Source organism: Triturus cristatus, chromosome 4_1, assembly GCF_964204655.1.
Source record: "Triturus cristatus chromosome 4_1, aTriCri1.1, whole genome shotgun sequence".
Lineage (NCBI taxonomy): Eukaryota > Metazoa > Chordata > Amphibia > Caudata > Salamandridae > Triturus > Triturus cristatus.
Genome location: NC_140585.1, coordinates 1,129,406,406 through 1,129,425,418, shown reverse-complemented (window position 1 = coordinate 1,129,425,418; position 19,013 = coordinate 1,129,406,406). Strand labels below are relative to the sequence as shown.

The 19,013-nt window shown below is 41.8% G+C and overlaps 1 protein-coding gene across 7 annotated transcripts in view; it reads left to right on the top strand.

Annotated features, from left to right (window-relative positions):
* The window catches only part of CADPS2 (calcium dependent secretion activator 2), a 1,645,358-nt gene that overhangs the window by 1,529,387 nt on the left and 96,958 nt on the right, over positions 1–19,013 (top strand). For all 7 annotated transcript variants that reach the window (XM_085654189.1, XM_085654188.1, XM_085654187.1 and 4 more), the window contains one exon: positions 776–883. In XM_085654189.1, the coding sequence (XP_085510315.1) occupies positions 776–883 (108 nt within the window). The remainder of the gene's footprint in view (positions 1–775; positions 884–19,013) is intronic.

Below are 19,013 nucleotides of genomic sequence, written 5' to 3'. Positions count from 1 at the left end.
CACTTCTTGGATGAAGTGCTGACAGCCAATCAGATCTCAGGATGAGATGTGTGGTTAGGCTCCGCCCACATATATATATGATTTTACTTTTGATTTTCTCAGGAACTACTGAACAGATTGACACCAGACCTGCAAAAGGCACTTCCCTGAGCTGAGGACTACCTCTCTGCCAAATTTCAAGTAATTCTGTTCAGCCGTTCGGGCTGTACCTTGGACTAAAGGTCCCTATGGAAAATTGCATGGGGAAAACGTGTTTTGGGACCCCCCTTTTTTCTCAGCCCCCGCTTGACGAATCCCCCCGAGACTTTCAGGGTAGGAGCGGAGCGGAGCGCCCCACCTTTTTTGAAAATTTCGCGAGGATTCGTCAACCGGCGCCAAAGTTATTCCAAATAGAATGTTGCGGATTTCCTATGGAAACACGGTCCTAACTATAACTATCTACTGGCGACCGCCAGTAGATAATATATATATATATATTCATACTCTGAATTCAGTTGTATCAAAGCTCAATCAGAAATCACGGTTGATTCAAGTGATTTTGAAGCCCTAGTCCATGTACATTGATTGCACCCAACCACCACCACCCTCATTGGTGACTTGTGTATTGGGTTGAAGACCTTCACCCTCCAGGAGGTGGTGCCATGGCCGATCATCCGTGTGGCCGGTGAATAGACATGGCCCTGTTGGACATAGTAATGCAATAAGTATGTTAAGACACAGAAAAGAACATGTCAACCGTGAGTTTAATGTTGCTGTATTTCACTTCCTTCCACAGAAGCCTGGAATGGATCTAGCAGACACCTACATTATGTTTGTTCGTGAAAACCAGGACATTCTCAGAGAAAAAGTCAATGAGGAAATGTACGTGGAGAAACTGTTTGACGTAAGTACCTGCCCTTGCCCATTGCAAGGCGCTTGCATGGCTGCGTAGCTTCTGAAATATGTTCCTGGTCTAGCTTCGTAATCGCCAGGTAATTCCATAAATTGCAGCTCAATTTTAAATCTAGAGGAAACATCCCTATTTGAAATTCTTTTCTGTAAGAAGATCCAAAGCAATACAATATTTCTTTAAGAGAAAAAAACTTGTAAGTTTTCTGTTCATAATCATCGTCATCACAGATTGTTCCAATAGGTGGTAGAGGAAGCATCACTTATACTGAAATCCAAATAACATTGACTCTATATCCTTCCATCCCAATTATGTGACATTGCTGGGTTTGTATGTTCCGGTATGCCCTGCGGAACAAGGCTGTGTGTTGGCCTAATGAACGTTTGCAATGCTTCATAGGAATTTGATCATTCTCATCAATTCTTCCGTAGTTCTCTGTCTGGGGAAGCTATGAAACTTGCCTTCTAAACATCTCTTTAAAAAAGTCCAGGAAAAAGCCCCAAAAACCACCCTACATCTTGTTAGGAGTAGTTTTTCTCCTCATCGACTGGAACATGGAGTATGAAAAAGGGTGGAATTTATAAGAGACTCTTCTTTTTCATTTTGAACTTTGTAGTTGTAAACACACTCTTTATACAGTTCATCCCAACATTTGAGGAATTATCTGAGTAAATGTCTCTCGTACTTATTCAATCGTCTGTGACTTACTTTTTTCACCAAAGAATTCCACACATATTTATTACAACATTTCTTAACATTTACAAAACTTGGCTCCATTAAATTTGTGTTCACTTTTGGTTATTGCCACTATTAAATTTAATCAAATAACATAAGTTGGAGACAAGCAGAAGTGGCAAATTGTTTAAGAAGAGAACTTTGCAGAGCTCGACATGTAATAAGAGTACATAGATAGATTTTGACATAGCTACTAAAATGGTTGTGGCCTGAAATAAGTCAGAATACTTTTCGCGCTCTCTCAAGACCCTAGCTGGACATCAGAAAAGGTGGGGGTGCTAGATAAGGCTGGGTAAGGCTGGAGGAATAAGAGCCCAGGCTAAGGCAATTACTATAACCAGCATTCCACTATCACTTTCTGTGTAAAGTAGAAATGAGATTTAATAAGAAGGTGAATATATTTGACAGTTAGTCCTTTCATGATGTAATTACTGATATTGCACATTGTGTAATGTGGTATTCTACGTGAAACAGTGTAGAGTAGTCGTGGTAGTTAAGGTTCAGTAAGGACCTCAGGGCAGTATCCCAGGTTAAGCTATTGCTATAACTTGTTCTCTGAGTCAATTCATGGGCATGTGAGCTGCCAGGCCAACACTGCTGGGGTTATAGGTGTTTACCACTGCTGTTCCGGGTTCTTGCCTACTATGGCCTTACAAATCGAGCACTAAGTACACCCTTCAATGGTAAATGTGGGCGAGTTGCCCAAGGACTATTTGGGGAGATGGTCTGGGGTTGCACACAATAACTCTCCAGTAGCTACAACGTTGAGGCAATACTTGATCTAAATAATAGATAAGTATCTTAAGCTTACAATAACTCCGTACTATGAAGAATCTTAATGGACTAGAGACACAGCACAGAACAAAGACTAGTCTACAGCTGTATCACTAAGCTAAAATGCTATCCTCCTATGGGAGTCCATAGCATATGAATCAGGGATAAGAGGTTGAAACTACTCATGAATATGGCAGGGTCTTGAACTATCCCAGCGCAGCCAAGTCGGTCCCCATCTGGACAGTTTATGGGATCAATGTTCAGAAAGTTCTGTCCTCTCCTTCATATTTTCATCTGGCTGAACTGGTGAAGCTGGTATAGCTTTTCTTGGGCCTTGAGGACATTCAATTTACCCCAGGCCCTTAAGATTGGGCTTCATAGGCTGCACATCCAGTCCCGACCCTGTTCCCAAGCACCTTCGCTAGAGATTATAGTGGAGTGGTCAGTCTAGGCAAGCACTGGAGCTCGCAGGTTGGGGTAGTGCACACGCCGGTCCAGCAGGACAGAATTCCAAGACTGGTGGTGCCCCTCCATGCAAGTACCTCTCAGTGCAAGCTTCCATGCTTGTTCAACCTAAGCTCCAGCTGCCCTCACCTCAGATGCTCTAATGGTGAAGCAGCCCTGCCACCCTGCCACTCTGGGTCTCATTTATGTGAACAACATGAGCAAGTACATGATGGTGGAATAGCCACACTGGGCCACAACAATGTCAGCGCTGCTGAAAGCCAGGCTGAGAGCAGTCCTATGACAAACTATGACAAGGGGCACAAACTCTGTGGCACACTTCTACAGTTGACTACGGCACTGGCATAGCTACTGCACACCTCACTTCCTCTGGGCAGTCTCAGTTTGGGGTCATGTCTAAAGCACTCCACCACGGCTCACAGGTAGGCTCCACAACAGCAGATCTCCCTAGATTTCTCCTATGGGAAGCCACTTTAAAGAAAACACTTCCAGTGCCCTTTTCTCAGCTCAGAAGACCCCCTTCCAAGGTAGATTTTCAGCAGCAGGTTACAGTTGTCTGGGTGATGGTTTCTTACCACCTGGGGAAGCTGGCAAGTAGAGACTCCAGCCCTGCATCTCAGAAGTCCTCCTACATCCATTGGCTATGTGAAATCTTGAAATACTGAGTGAAAGCTAGAGTCACTCTTCTTTATACCGTCCATCCAGACATCCGTTGTTGATTCTGGGTCTCAGCCCACAAACTATAGAGAGGCCCACTATTTGGTTCCTGCTAAATCAGAAAGTCTTTATCGTTAATTAATAGCAGGAAGGAGGGCGTGTCTGGAAAAATCTCTCTCTGGGCTATCCAATACACTGGCACACAAAGGAAGGCAAATCTTTTACACTAGCCCAACATCTGACTTTTGTTTGTAGCCCCTCTGGTGGATCGAAAAGCAGGGTATGCTCAGGGAACACCTTTTCACTTCAAAGACACAGCTATCTCCTGCCCTGCCACACTCAATTTCAGTAACTACCAAAATAATAGGTCTGAGTCAGGATTCTGCACTTCACATAGCCTGTCTAGACGGTCACCTCATGCTCTATGTTGTGTATAGTGCCTATAAACTGGAATCAAAATGGATAATGCTTTGTCAATAGGCTAAAATGGCACACTTGTTCCTTGCGCAATACGCACATAAAGTGACGTTATGCACTCATGCAAACACATACTCCCTACACACACACACAGTTTTATTATAGCTCCTGGTTGCACTGAACTGAACAGAAACATTACGTTGACCGGTAGGCTACTTTCCCTTGTAGGTATCCTAAAAAAGCCTATTCTAATAGAAGCAATCCACTCTGCTTCTACCTTACGATTTGCTGAGGGGACACTGGTTCCATTTCCTTCAGAAGGAACACTTGATGTGTTCTTCCAGACCACAGAGCACCTTTTGGATCACAGCACTTTATAGCACCTAGCTACAGTTACTCTCAAATCACACTCATGATTGTCATGTGTGCAGAAACTAAAACAAATGTGCAATACTGAGCAGCAGCTTGCCTGCTGGTTCACTCAGTGCAGAGGGTTATGCCCGTTAATCATGCAGGGTGCATTCCCGTTCCAATACTTGTGAATTGTATGACTTTTTACGTTTTTTGCAGTAATTGTTATATCACCTCCAGTAGTCACATCTCAGTTTTAACCTTTGTGTTTTTACATGGAATATCACTGTTTTTTTTTTTACCTATGCCTCATCTTATGCTTGAGGAGAACCTCATCACAAAAGACACTGTGCTCTTTTGGGATCAGGTTCCAAGCCTAATGTTTGCTGGCCATGACACTCCTTCACACTCATTCTTCCAAAGCTGAAGGACGCATGAAGCAGTGGAGACTGTCCTTGCACCTCTGAGCCTTAAGCACCCTTGGCAAGGTGCAAGGGGTGTACTTATCCTCCCCCCATGTTCCCAATGGTAGAATGGGCTATTTGACTTCCTGCTTGTGCCAGGGCAGAGGGTTGTCTTTGTTTACTTGCACCCATTGAAAAAGGTGAAGATTATTTACTAGACTATTCTCTCGAAAGTTGGTGTTTGTCACTCCACCTTGTCTTGGGCTCAGGGGTGTCCTTGTTTAATCCCACCTTTTCTAAGGGCAGGAGTTATTTAATGTCCCGCCCCTTAGTATTTAACATTTATTTGTTCCATCCCTTGGCCAAGGGTGGGGATGATGCTTTTTTGCTCCCCCACCTTGCCCAACTGCTTAGCTGATTTGTGTAGGAATGAGTACAAAGATGGGAACAAATTTATATACCAGCGAGAGGGAATATGTAGCAAAGAAATATACGAAAAAACCCTGCTTACCTCAGAATCATGGTCTTATGAGGTTTGTTGCCAGATAAATTACAAGAGTGTCATGCCATTTATTATAATATGACATCAATATTTTAAATTCATACTTAGTATGAGAGTACTATCTTTTATTTATTCAAACATATCAAAGTTTGCAAATGGAATTTCAGAAAATATTCAATTATATATGTAAAAAACTTACATAGACAAAATTAATTCATGAAAATCCATTCTACATTCCCCTACTCAATACGCAGACACTCTAACACATTAAAAAACAGACAGTCTCTGTGCAAAAATAGATCCTAGACAGTAATTCATCTGACTTTCCTAGATTTAAATGTATTGTAGTTATTACCAATATAGTTAATTAAAGCACATGAACGTGCTTTTCGATGGATCAACATCAATATAGACCACCTTCATCAGGACAAACAATAACATAAACACTGGTGGTAAAAGGGAGTTAATCATAAACAGAAAGTGTGCAGGGTTCAGAAAAGACACAAATCAATATAAATATTATCAGGGTTATTCTCAATACCCAGCAACAACCCATAACTGGTGTATGATTCAGCTTGCTATATGTATCACCACAAAACCTTCCCCATCAGAGAAAGAAATGCCACTCTGGGATGGAAGGAAATTACCACTGTTTATTCCATTTGGCCACCCTGGACAGGACGCATTTCGGCTGTACAACAGCCTTTGTCACCTATAGATCCTACTGGCAATATCCATTAGTTGTTATAGTTAGGCCCAACTTTTCCCATAGACAAAGTGGTTTCTGTTTTGTTGATAACTTTGCTGCAGTTTGACGATTCTAAACGAAATTTTCTAAACTAGTACACTAGTTAATTGAGCTGCTGTCTGAAAGGTTTTGGGGTTATTCATCAAGCAGGCCATGAAAAAGGGGGGTGTCCCAAAATGCTTTTTTCTCCATACAATGTCTAAGGGGATTTTTAAACTTTTAGACATAGCTACAGCCCAAACCGCTGAACGGAATTACACGAAATTTGGCAGAAAGTTAGATGTTGGTCCAAAAAGCGACCTTTTTGTGATGTGGTGTGAATCCGTTTAGTAGTTTGGAGTTATTAAAGAATGAAATGTATAGAGATCTAGGGATTTGGATCCTTTACTGCTCCGCCTGCAGGGGATTCACAAGTACCCATGAATCCCACTGGCGAATCCGTAGAGAAAATCAAATCCCTGATTGGCTGGCCACAACCTGAAAGGAAAGTTGTGGCTGGCATTTTGTTTACGCTAGGCCCGGGGCAGGGGCATACATTGTGAAAACTTCCCTATGGCGGATATTTGCCTGGGGGCCAGCCACTTCCCCGGGGCCAGGCCGATTGCAAATAAAGTGAAAGAGGGCAGCGAGGACCCTCTCTAGGGCCATTTACAGCCTGGGGGACCACCACCTTCTTGGTGCTTGGCCAACATTTCAAAGGGAAGGGGGCCACACAGTCCCCCTCCTGGGTTGTTCTCGGCCCTAGGAACCACCATCTCCCAGGGGCAGGCCATGTAATAACAAAGGAGGGGGGCAGTGCGGCCCCCTCCTGGAGCCATTAATGGCCCTGTTGACCGCCATCCCCCCAGAGCCGGCTCCCTATGTCCAGAGGTGCCCACCCTCTGGACATGGTTTGCTGTCAATTGGCAAGAGCTTTGAGAGCTCCTGCTGAACTAGAGTCTACTGTAAGTTTGCTCCCAGCGGGAGGAGCAGGAAAACTGCTCCCACTCACTGGGAGTGGACTTTTCATCTGTTTTCCTGCCCAAAACAGATGAAAAAATTGCTCCTGCACATAGGGATCAGCATTTTTGCTGCTCCCTGTGTGCAGGAGCAATGCCGGCTCCCACTGGAGGCAGGGAACCAGCATGGACCGTGGGGGCATTGGGGCTCCCCGCATTCCCTAACGGTGCATACTGGGTGCCCATGGGTGGGCTCCTGGGCACCCAGCATCAAGTGGACTAGCCCCAGAAAATGGGGTCCTAGGGGCCAAAATTGGTCAGAGGAGGGGGGCTACAGGGCCCCCCTCCCATTGATTAGAGTGCAGTCTGTAGTGACTGTGATGAGCGGGTTCTTTCTTGGCCTTTCCTGGTGAGAGCAAAGTCAATGGTTCTCCCTTTAAATGACTTTGAGTAGTCAAATGTGCAACATCAACTGGAATCCTGACCCATTTAGTCCCGCCACCTCCACCTTATTAGTACTCTACCTGCCTTCTGCCAGGATGATAGACAGCTTACCAAAAGACCTCCATTGTGTTTCTCGCTGATTTTGGTGACATGTTATTGATGCTGAAGAATACGAAGACATCTCCACCAAACAAAGAAGCACTTCATATAGTTAAGGGGCAGTACCCTTGTTTGTTGGAGATTCACTTCTTCGTAGTCTTGTCGTCTTCTCTGTAGTAGGCTTCATGTTATCACAGATTTCTGGAAGAAGCGTCTTGAGAAGCAATCACATTGCCAAAATTAAACGCACACAAGGTCACTGGAGACATGTCCTCCTGGTCTGTTACACAGCTGTAGTGTAGAATCTGCACCAGACATTTACCAAATGACTAATTAGCCATTCAAAAGTACTCAAGTTGGTTAGCCATTCTGTGCAAAACTTTGAGCTCTTGTTGGATAAAGGGTTAGGTGAGGTTCTGTTCTAGCCAAGTCACTCACACATCCACTCACAGACCCATACAGCAATTCGCACATCCACCCACAGAACAACTCGCACACCAACTTATACACCCATACAGCCACTCACACACCCACTTACAGATCCATTCAGCTATTCACATACCCACTCACAGACCCATACAGCTACTCACATACCTACTCACAGACCCATACAGCCACTCACACACCTACTGACAACACCCACACAGCTACTCACACACTCACTCACAGACCATAACATCCACTTACACTCCCAATTACTGATTCACAAATCCACTCACACCCACAAAACTACTCTCACACCCACTCATATACCCATACAGACACTCGCACACTCACTCACAGACCCATAGTCACTCACATACCACTGTCACAGACACTTACAGCTACTCACACACCCATTCTAAGACCTATACAGCCACTTACACATCCACTCAAAGACCATTACAGCCACTCACACACCCACTCACCAACACAGTCAGCCAGTCACACACCCACAAAACCACTCACAAACCCACTCTCAAAGGTTACAGGTTACAGTTAGGATATACACATTAAAAAACTTTTGAAATTCAATCAAAAAAAAACAAAGGCTGCAAGGATGTTATAGTTAGGAAATAACATTAAAGAAACTTAGAAATTCACTGGAAAAACAAAGGTTACAGGGACATTATAGTTGGGCTCAGGTTTCACTCTTACAAAACCATTGAAATCCAGCTGTTATAGTTACCTGAGCTAACTATAATATAAGCCCCTGCAATGCACTGCTTATGACCTCACATATTATATCACTCATGACATAGTTAGTAACATCACTGTGATATCTCAGATGACATAATCTATAAAACCATTCACATACCCACTCATACCACATACCTTTCATACACCCACTCACAGGCCCACACAACCATTCAAAGACCCAGACATCCACTCACTCATCCATAGACACTCAAATACCCACTCACTCACCCATACAGTCACTCATGCACTCACTCACCCATACAGCTACTCACACACTCCTTCACTGACTCACAAATGTACTCACATACCCTCAAAACTACTCACACACCCACTCATTCACCAATACAGACACTCACACACCCACTCACAGACCCATACAGCTAACAGTGATACTACCATACAGCCACTCACACATCAATTCACCCATTCACACATCCATACGAGCACTCACACCACAACTCACTCACCTATACAGCCACTTACATTGACACTTACTATGCAAAACATCCATTTAGACACCCAGTCACTTACCCATACATCCAAACAGCCACTCACCCATACACCCACTTACACAACCAGTCACCCACGTATAGAGAAATTCACACAGCCACTCAGTCAGTCACTCACACCCACCCACCCATACAGCTATTCACACACCCACTCACTCACTAATACAGCCACCCACTCACCAATACAGCCACACACACACCCACTCACTCACCCATACAGCTACTCACACACCCACCTATTCACCCACACCACCCCTCACACATCCATACAGCCATTCAGACAGCCACTCACACACACAGATTCAAGCAGTCTCACAGCCACTCAAATGACATGGGTTAGAAATAGCAATACATAGTAATATAGAAATAATTTTAATTCAACTTATACAGTTGCTTCGTATTTATCTGGAATACTCAGAAACGTTTTCAAAACACTCACACTCACTAGGTGATGTCATCAGTGATGCCACTGAACATGTCATGAGTGATGCAATATGTGGGGTCATAAGCAGCACATTGCGGGGTCATAAGCTAGCTCAAGTAAATTTAACTGCTGAATATTAATGGTTTTGTACGTGTGACACCTTAGCCTAACTATAACTTCCTTGTCACCTGGCGGTCACCAGTAGGTAGTTATAGTTAGGACCAAAGTCTCCATAGGAAAAGTGTTTTTTGTTTTGCCAATAATTTTGGCGCCGCTCGACGAATCTTCATGAAGTTTTTTTCAAAGTCTTCTTTTTGGTTCAGCTGCTGTATTGAAAGTTTCAGGGTGATCTGTCAAGTGGGGACCTTGAAAAAAAGGGTTGTCCCGAAACACATTTTTCCTATGTTATGTCCATGCAGTCCATGGAGATTTTTCATTTTTGAATTATACGGAATTACACCTAATTTGGCAGAAAGCTAGTTATTGGTCCAGAAAGCATGCTTTTTTGTGATTTGGGGTAAATCCATTCAGTAGTTTCAGAGGTACTCAAGTTTTAAAAATATAGATATCTGGGGAATCGAGTCCTTGCAGTGGACTTGCAGATAATACTAAAATTTGATTGGCTACCAACACTTCAACAGGGAAGTGTTGGCAGCCATCTTGGGCACTCTGCTTGAAGCCAAGTTGCACACTATAAGTAAAAAATAAAGAAAGGGGCAGAGTAGGAATACCCTGACCCCCCCCACATATGGTGGGGGCTCCCACAGGAACACTGCCGGGGGATAAAAGTATTTTTCAAATTTAATTTTGCCACGGATCCGTGGCAAATTGTTTGAAAAAATGATACGCTGAATCCCGTGCGACTTATTTATGAAGTCCCCGGATGGGCCAAAACCAGGGGGCAGTGTTTATTAAATATGCACGGGGTGCCCAGGCTGCACCCCAACACCCATGGGACCACCAACTCCCCGGAGCAAACAATGAAATGAGTGCAGGCTCGTATGGCCTCCCCGGCAACCCCAAAGACCACCACCTCCTTGGGGCTAAAGAAGATCAAAGCTGGGGGGGTGGGGTCATGCAAACTACCTCACCTGGGCTTTACATTTGAAAAATGTGGGGGGCGAGCAGACCTCCTACAGTCCAGGGGACTGCCTCCTCCCCAGGGCTATTTGCAAAATGAGTGCGGGGGGAGGCCCATCAGGCCTCCCAGCAGCCCCAGGGATCGCCACCTTCCTGGGGCAGAACTATTAACAAAACGGGGTCCACCACTTCCCCAGGGCATTTAATTTGAATAATGCAGGGGAGCCATGCAGACCCCAGCCCAAGGGACCTAACCTCCCCAGGGCAAAAAAAAATAACAAAGCGGGGGATGCCACCTCCCCAAGGCTTTTAATTTGAACAATGCAGGGGAGCCGCACAGACTTCCCCCCATGGCCCCAGGGACCACCACCTCCGCGGACAGACCTCACCAGCCCCAGGGACCGCCACCTCTCCAGTGCTCAAATAATATAATGAAGGGATGCATTGCGGGCTTCCGGCCCCAGAGGCCCCCAACTCCCCAAGACTAAATTAAACAAAGGAGCCATACATTGCCATGGTGATCGCCCACCCCCAGGGCCAGCTCCTGCCATATCCTGGGGTGCCCTCCCATGGACAAAGCTGTTTGATATATAAAAAAGTAACGTTATGGTTAAGTGAAATTCTCAGTGACAGCGTTAACGTTTTGAACTAAAACCACTGAAATACCCCAGTTATAGTTAGTCACACAAACTATAACTTGAGCCACCATCATGCTCTGCTGATGACCTCACATATGACATCACCCATGACATGTTTTATGGCATCACTGATGACATCTCAAATGACATTGTTGACGACTTCACTGATAGCATCATCCAATGAGTGATTGTTTTAATGTTTATATAGTAGCTAACTATAGCTAATTTTGTAAAGCCTGTGTGCAGCTAATTGGTAAATGTGTTTACAAAATGCATGTGCCCCTAATGTGCCATCAGTGTGTAGAGGTATTGAATATGTTATAATTCTTTGCATTGAAGAGTAACTCTTTGTGCGTGTGACAGTTGGCTTGTGTTCATTATGTTCCAACCAAGTATTTTGGCACTGCAGAAAAAGATCCCAGCAGGGCCAAGTACTATGTACTAAGCATTGTAAGCAGGCTTGAGTTATGAGAAGGAATCATCTCAGCATGACAATTCCTACTTAACATAGGAGACTGTTTACACCAGGTAGTAACCCAAGTGCATGTGCTTGTTGTTCTTCAGAAGATAGGCTATCTGTAAACTTTTCACCACAGTATTAAGGCTGCAGGTAGTATGATATTTAGCATCTTCAGACCATGGTTATTTTAAGTGAATAGTCGCTCTTGGGCCAAGATTTGCATAGAGTGTACACTTTGCTTAGTAGATACTTTTTATTATTCCGCAGTGTATTTGTCTGCATGCAGTCTGGTACAGAATAGACTGTCTCCATAGAGTGAATACTGTTTACTGTTTATTATAACATCTTCGTTTCTCAATGTAGGTTCAGTGATTGTCAGGGGTTTGATACAGATGAAAGCTGTCTGTACTGGGGTATTTTTTTGGAAGAGTCATTCAATGTTTTTAGGTACTTGGCTTGCTCTGAACAGGTGTTTACATATTGAACAGTGTATGGTATAGGGTCAATGTGGTACACAACCCAAACTTTCTACAGATAAGGGAGTTGTTTCTGTGATGGCATTTATCATGGCTCATAATTTTCTGAGTTATTTTGCATTTACGTTTAGAGCTCTAAAGCTATACCCGTTCATAGAGCAATGTGTACAATGGTGTAATTTGAGATGTCATCAGTGATGTCATAAATGTCGTCATAGAACATGTCATGAGTGATGCCATATTTGAGAGCAGTGCAGGACACAAGTCATAGTGTTACTAACAATTACTGGTGGATCTCCGTTTTTTTGTTTTTAGTTAAAAATGTTAACGTTGTCACTGAGAAATTCATCTGACTCTAAAGTTACTTTAACCTTTGTTGTTTTCAGTGAATTTGAAGGTTTTAAAAAATATATATATATTTATATTTGGAAATACATAGAAACTAACTTCTCCAACAAAGGTTGTGCTGAGATTGTTCAACTTCTTAGTTTTTATAATTCACATACACAGAAATATTCCCAGTATAGTTTTTCATAGCCTTTATCTTTATATAAACTTCATATTTATATATTTTTTTTAAAAACACTGTTCAGTGTTTTCTATAATGTAAACTATGTCTTTTCAAGATGTACATCAATTTTTAAGGTGTGTGCTCACTCTCGCAGTAGGCTTGCGAGATCGTAGTTATACATTTATTTTTAATCTATTGTACAGAGATTTCATGTGGTCAGTTATTAGTGAATGCTAATCTTTAATAATGAAGTCAGTACAGTATGTATATTGTATTAGAACATTGGAATGTTGGGAGCTCCATTGAAAACAATGGAGTGCTCCGGGCTTATAATGGCTGGTATAAGCCCGGAGCACCAACATTCCAATGTGTCTTTGTTCACAGCTCTGGCTGTGAACAAAGACTTATGGGAGCCTGAGGGGATTTCAATCCCCTCGCGCTCCCTGAAGGCTTTGTTTTGTTAGAACATTCTGCCCTCTAGTGGCAGAATGTTCTAATAGCCTTATTGCCCTTCGTAGCAGGGCTATACCGGCTTTTAAAGTCCCTCTGCTTTGTTAAAGTCCCTCGCCTTCGGCTCGGGCCTTTAACGCTGCAGCGGGCCTTTAACAAGCCAGTATAGCCCGCTACAGCGGGCTATAAGGCTATATTAATTAGTCCATTTACGAAGTTACAGCTCTCGTGAGACAATTGCAGAGTTGAACTCACAATCCCCTGTGTAGACTAGGAGCAGGATGTACTTCATCTCCGGATCTTGCGATCTGCTACGAGATCGTACATTTGGAATAAAGTTCATAACAGTGTATTTTTGTCATTTTGAAGATAGTAAGACATGAAAAGAGTTCTTTAAAGTAGAAAAACAGTTGTTGTAGTGTTGCATTTGAGATATTATGAAAAGTGCTCTGTTTTACGATCTATCTCACGGACACCCTGCAAGACACCCATGAGAGAAAAGATATCCCAAGTTAGGAATGTGATTGGTTCATATGGATGACTTTACTTAGCAGAGAAAGATTCCTTCCTTGTTGCTTCATTTACCTATTGTATTTTGCTGTGGTTAGACCTCTTTGGCTAGCTCTGTGACAATGTTGGTTTTCTGTCATCAGAATACCATCCTCTGATTCAGATGATAACCTTACTGGTGTTCCTACAACTCAGCCACCTCATTCGTCCAAGTAGTCCTTGGTATGGAAATCTTTTCAAATGAGGCCAGGTGGGAAAAAAGTATCTGAGAAATATGTGATTTGTAAAATATGCTAAAAGGAGTTCAGTAGGGGCAGTCGAAAAAGGCAATATAGCATGAGTGCCACTGGGATTTGGTGACATTTGAGAGCTATGTACTCTCAACGCCTTGCTCTGGCTGAGTTAGCCCATGTTGCAGAGCTTGATCTCTCAATAGGGGCGTCCACATCTTTTCAACCTGGTGACACTGTGTCTGCCCAGGTACTCACCGCTGAAGCAGAAAACAACTCTGCTTATCTGAACAAAATCCTTTTTTGCTGCTTATGCAAGGAGATCGTTTTTTCTTCTGAGACAAGTAGGGGTGCACAGGACAGACTTTTCCAGGGTCATAAATGCCTATCTAGGCAGTAGTTTTTTTTACACATATTTTCCTAATTTTTCTCTTGTCTTTGTTTTGAAAGAGATTTTTTTTTGTTTACCCCCAATTTCTTGTTTTTGTTATACCCTCTTTAAAAAAATATATACACAATTTAAATATTATTAATAAACACAAAAAATACATTTGTTAAAAAATGTTAATCAAAAAAGCTATTTTCAGAGCTCTCATTATCTATGTTGTTTATACTGTTACCCTTTTTTATCCTTCTTGTTGACTCTTGAAAGACACTTGCAAGAGACAATATGTTCTCATACATAGAGTAGTTGACTCTTGTGGGCCTCTTGCTATAGCCTACTTTTACAATGAAATTTGCATTTTCACTGAACATATCCTGTTGTAATAGATATAATTTATATGCATCAGCTTTTTGCCACCCCCGTTTTTTATACGATGCCACAAGACTCATGCAAGATCGTTAAAAATACTTTATAGGAAGAATTTCCATTTTCCTTTATTACAATACTTACCTCTTACAATCTCCACAATTAGACTATGGGGAGGGACGAGCCTCTCGCTGAGATCCACCATGAAGATAACTAGTGTGTAGAGTAGGGCAGTGGTTCCCAACTGTGGTTGGGGGACCCCTGGGTCCATGAAGCCTCCTGTGGGGTCTTCGACAACTTAGACAATTAAATAATATTAACAGATTAATAAAATGTATATAAATAAAGAAGCTAAATGTATAATTTAAAAATTTAAAACGTACTGTAAATGTGAAGGAAATTCGAAATTGGATGCTAAAAAATGTAATTAGTATCTCAGATTGATTCGTGAGAGCAGTGCAGGTGCATCACACTGGATATAGTATGGATTAAGAGTAGCCTCAATTGAATTTGGGAAAGCTCTAACCTTACTATTAACATTTTATTTTTGATTTTTTATGTATATGTGTTGGCGAATTAAAACAAATGTACCATCTTTTGTGTCTTTATTTGATGAATGCTTTTTTTCTGCATTTTATATGTATTGTTTTGCGGTTCAAATTTTCGACAATGCTTAGGACAGGGGCCTAGATTTTCAGTAATGACTCAGTGGGGAGTCCCACACTTCTAATATAAATATAGCAAGTACTGCCCTCGCCACTGACACCCCTCTTCAGGGAAATAACCATATTTTTTAGTGTGTGGGAATGAATTTCCCTATCCACTCAGCACTCCCCAGCACCCCAAATACACACAGTAATATGTAGGAAAACATTATCTGCTGCGCTAACATTTATCTCCAGGACAACTTGGATGTACAGTACAGTTGAGTGAAGCAGTGGCCTCTGTCCTCACACCTCTCCTTAGAACAACAGTGATATGCAATGCTGCAGTGGTTCTAAACCTTTTGACTTCTGGGGACCCTCACCGAATTATTACTGGAATCCAGGGACCCCCCACTGAATCATTATTGGAAGTGGGGGACCCCCACTGAGTAATTACTGGAAACCAAGAACCCCGGCCTAAGCATTGTTGATAATTTGAACCGCAAAACAATACATACAAAATGCAGAAACAAAGCATTTATCAAACAAATACACAAATGATGGTGCATTTTTTTAAACTTGCCAACCCATATACATAAAAAAATCAAAAATAACATTTTAATAGAAAGGTTGAATCTTTTCCAAATTCAATTGAGGCCACTCATTATCCATACTATATCCAGTTTGGGAGGGACTTATCTCTCTTCTAACACATCTGACCAGGGTTAGAGGTGTCCCTAGTAGAGTCTGAGAGAAATGTATCATTCTAATCGTACCTCTTCTCATACTGACAGGAATGCATAATAGACAATGGGGAGAAATTGTCTTGTTTCCTGACACAAGTCTCTTGCATGATAACTTTGCGTAGTGTAGTGTGTGGAGAGACTTGCGTCTCTCCTGTGATGTGTCTCTTGGATAATGCTTGTGCAAATTAGGGTGTGAAAAGTAGTTTACCTTTGTGAATACACCTCTCCCCAGTATGACAGAAGTACAAGCTAACTATGAAGTTGAAATTACCTTTATGCTCACAAGTATGTTTTACATAACATCTATAGAGACTATGATATGAAAACACACTGCCCTCTCAGGTGAGCAGCGCTTAATTTGTAAAATAGTAAGTGACAGGGCTCTTGTCAGGAGGCCACTGCTGCTTGCTTCATCCTTTGCCCCTGCCAGTGCTGCCAATGACAATACCAACTAAACTAGTAACCATCACAATCTAACCAGTTCAAATTCAGACTATTTCATGCCCCTAAAGCTATAAAAATGGCTTGGTTGGCAGTTATTAGTCATTATTAATGTATATTAAATTTATAAATAGCTGTTGTGCTCATCGCTAATTAGGCAGACAGTGGCACCATGTGGAAAACTGGTCATAAGAGCAGGTTCTGACATTTAAGTGCTGAGCACCGGAAAACACCGGCTCAAATCAAGCACTGAAGGTGAGAAATCTCCCCAGAATAACACGTGCAAAGTAAGCTGTGGGTGGAAATTGTTCTTTCTGCACATACCTCTCTTCTTACTGATGAGTGTCCATAGTAGGGTATAAAATGAAGTATCCTCTCTTTTCAGAACTGTGTCTTGGATAACTCCTGTCCATATTTCATTGTGGAGACATGCTTACCTGCATTTCAGATACCTTCCAATGGAAACACCCATACATAATAGCGTGTGCACAGCAGCTGGCAGCAGGGTATATTAGAGTATAAACATACACTTACCTCTATGCAATGATCCCTCTCTTGCATTGCTGTTACCTATATTACAGCATGCAACACCTTACTGTTGCATGGCAACTAACCATATCTGCATTGCAAAATTATTGTCTCCTCTATTACTAGCTCTCTATAGGGTAAAAGATTAGCATAGTGCATTCACATACATATACATGTAATAGGATATTTACAGTCCCTCAACATGGTAGTGCCAGTTTTACTGAATTATGCAATACTCTAATAAACTTGAGTTTTATGTAAGTATTAGGGAAACTAATCCAAAGTAACTTTAAACTTATTCATTAGAACCAAACAATTTGACAAAAATACAAAACTACAACTACATTACCAAACAATATAAACAACTATAACATGAAAAAACAACTTTAAAAATACATAAAAAATAATTCTGACACTCATAAGCACCTCCTAACCACCCCCATCCTTCGCTTGTTTTGCCTACTGTATTTTGATGTAGGTAGCACCTCTTTTTCAATCTTTTTGCCACCTTAGTCTGCCAAAGAGTATTTAGATCTGTGCTATGTTATGGCAGGCTAGATGGCAATAAAGTCACAGCAAAGCAGCATATCTATATTTACAGTTCACAAAGCCTAGCTCGTTCAGAGTTAACTAGTGCTACTGAAGTAGTCAACTGTTCAGGTGACTCCACATCCTTCTAGCCTGAATACACTGTGCTTAAAGATGTAGTTATTGCTGAGCTACACTATAAACCTGCTTCTCTTAACAAGGCTTTTGATTGCTACTTATGTGAGCAGATAATTATTTCTTCAGAGACAATTTTGCATTTTTCTTCAGGAAAAAAGGCAAAATAACCAAAAAGATCTGTTACATACAGGTCAATAATTGATTAAGGTGATACATCAGTATATTTTTTAAACATTTCTATGTTTTTCATGCACAATCACATATTTATGTTATATGCACCAGTAACTTGTTATTCCTTTCTCCTGAAAAATTCAACACCTTCACCCAGTGTACTTTTTTCCCAAATTAATTATAACGTGCCATCTAACCTTATTTCATAAAAGCTTATAAAGTAACACATTCCTCTTGAGACACCTTTGCTAGCACTCCCCAAAGTGTTTGACTCCAGAAATAGCAATATCACCACTCATACATTTCATAGGGCTAAAGTATATGTTCCATGAGGTTTATAACAACAGTATACCTTGTATTTTTAAATTCTTTGTTTTATAATTTGACAAACACTGGTTCCTTTACTTATAAGAACACACGATTTGTACATTTCAGTTTTTTAACACAATCTGCAAACCTTGCTCACATCTCTACATTGTAATATGTGCCTCTCAGAACCTATTTAACACATCAACACCTCCCCAAACAACTTTTCACTCTGTAAACATACTGTAGAATAGGTGTACCAACATTAGTGCAGTAACTAACACTTCACAACAAGGTTTTTGAAATAAACTGATAACCTGAACTTGGAGTTCTTTCGTAAATGTAAATGACCACACCATTCTCTTTCAACTCCAGTTAAATTAAATTCTGCTGAGCACAACTCAAAGCGCCTTCCTTTATATATAGTGCAAACTTGACCCGAAGGTATCAGAGTGCTTTACATGAGCCTGGTTATATTACAGACAGACACAAAATATTTGATAGGCACTGGGAGATTACGTGATTTGCCCAGCATCACAGGATGTTGAGCGTCCCTGCCAAGACTCGAACATGGTTCCCCAGCTTCGAGGTCCACCGCTCTAGCTGTTAGGCCACATCCTCTCCATAGTACCGAGGTCCACCGCTCTAGCTGTTAGGCCACATCCTCTCCATAGTACCAAGGACAAACTGAGCTATCTCTGGTTCTGCAGCCAATCATATCACAGCATTTCTTCAACTATGTAATTAGAATGGTTACTATTCGTTGAGCCTAGGCCCTTTTTTTTGTATTTCTCCCATACGATCTCGCAAGACTCTTGCGAGATTGTAAAACATCTCGTGGCAGGCCCATTTATTTTCTTCACAGTAGTT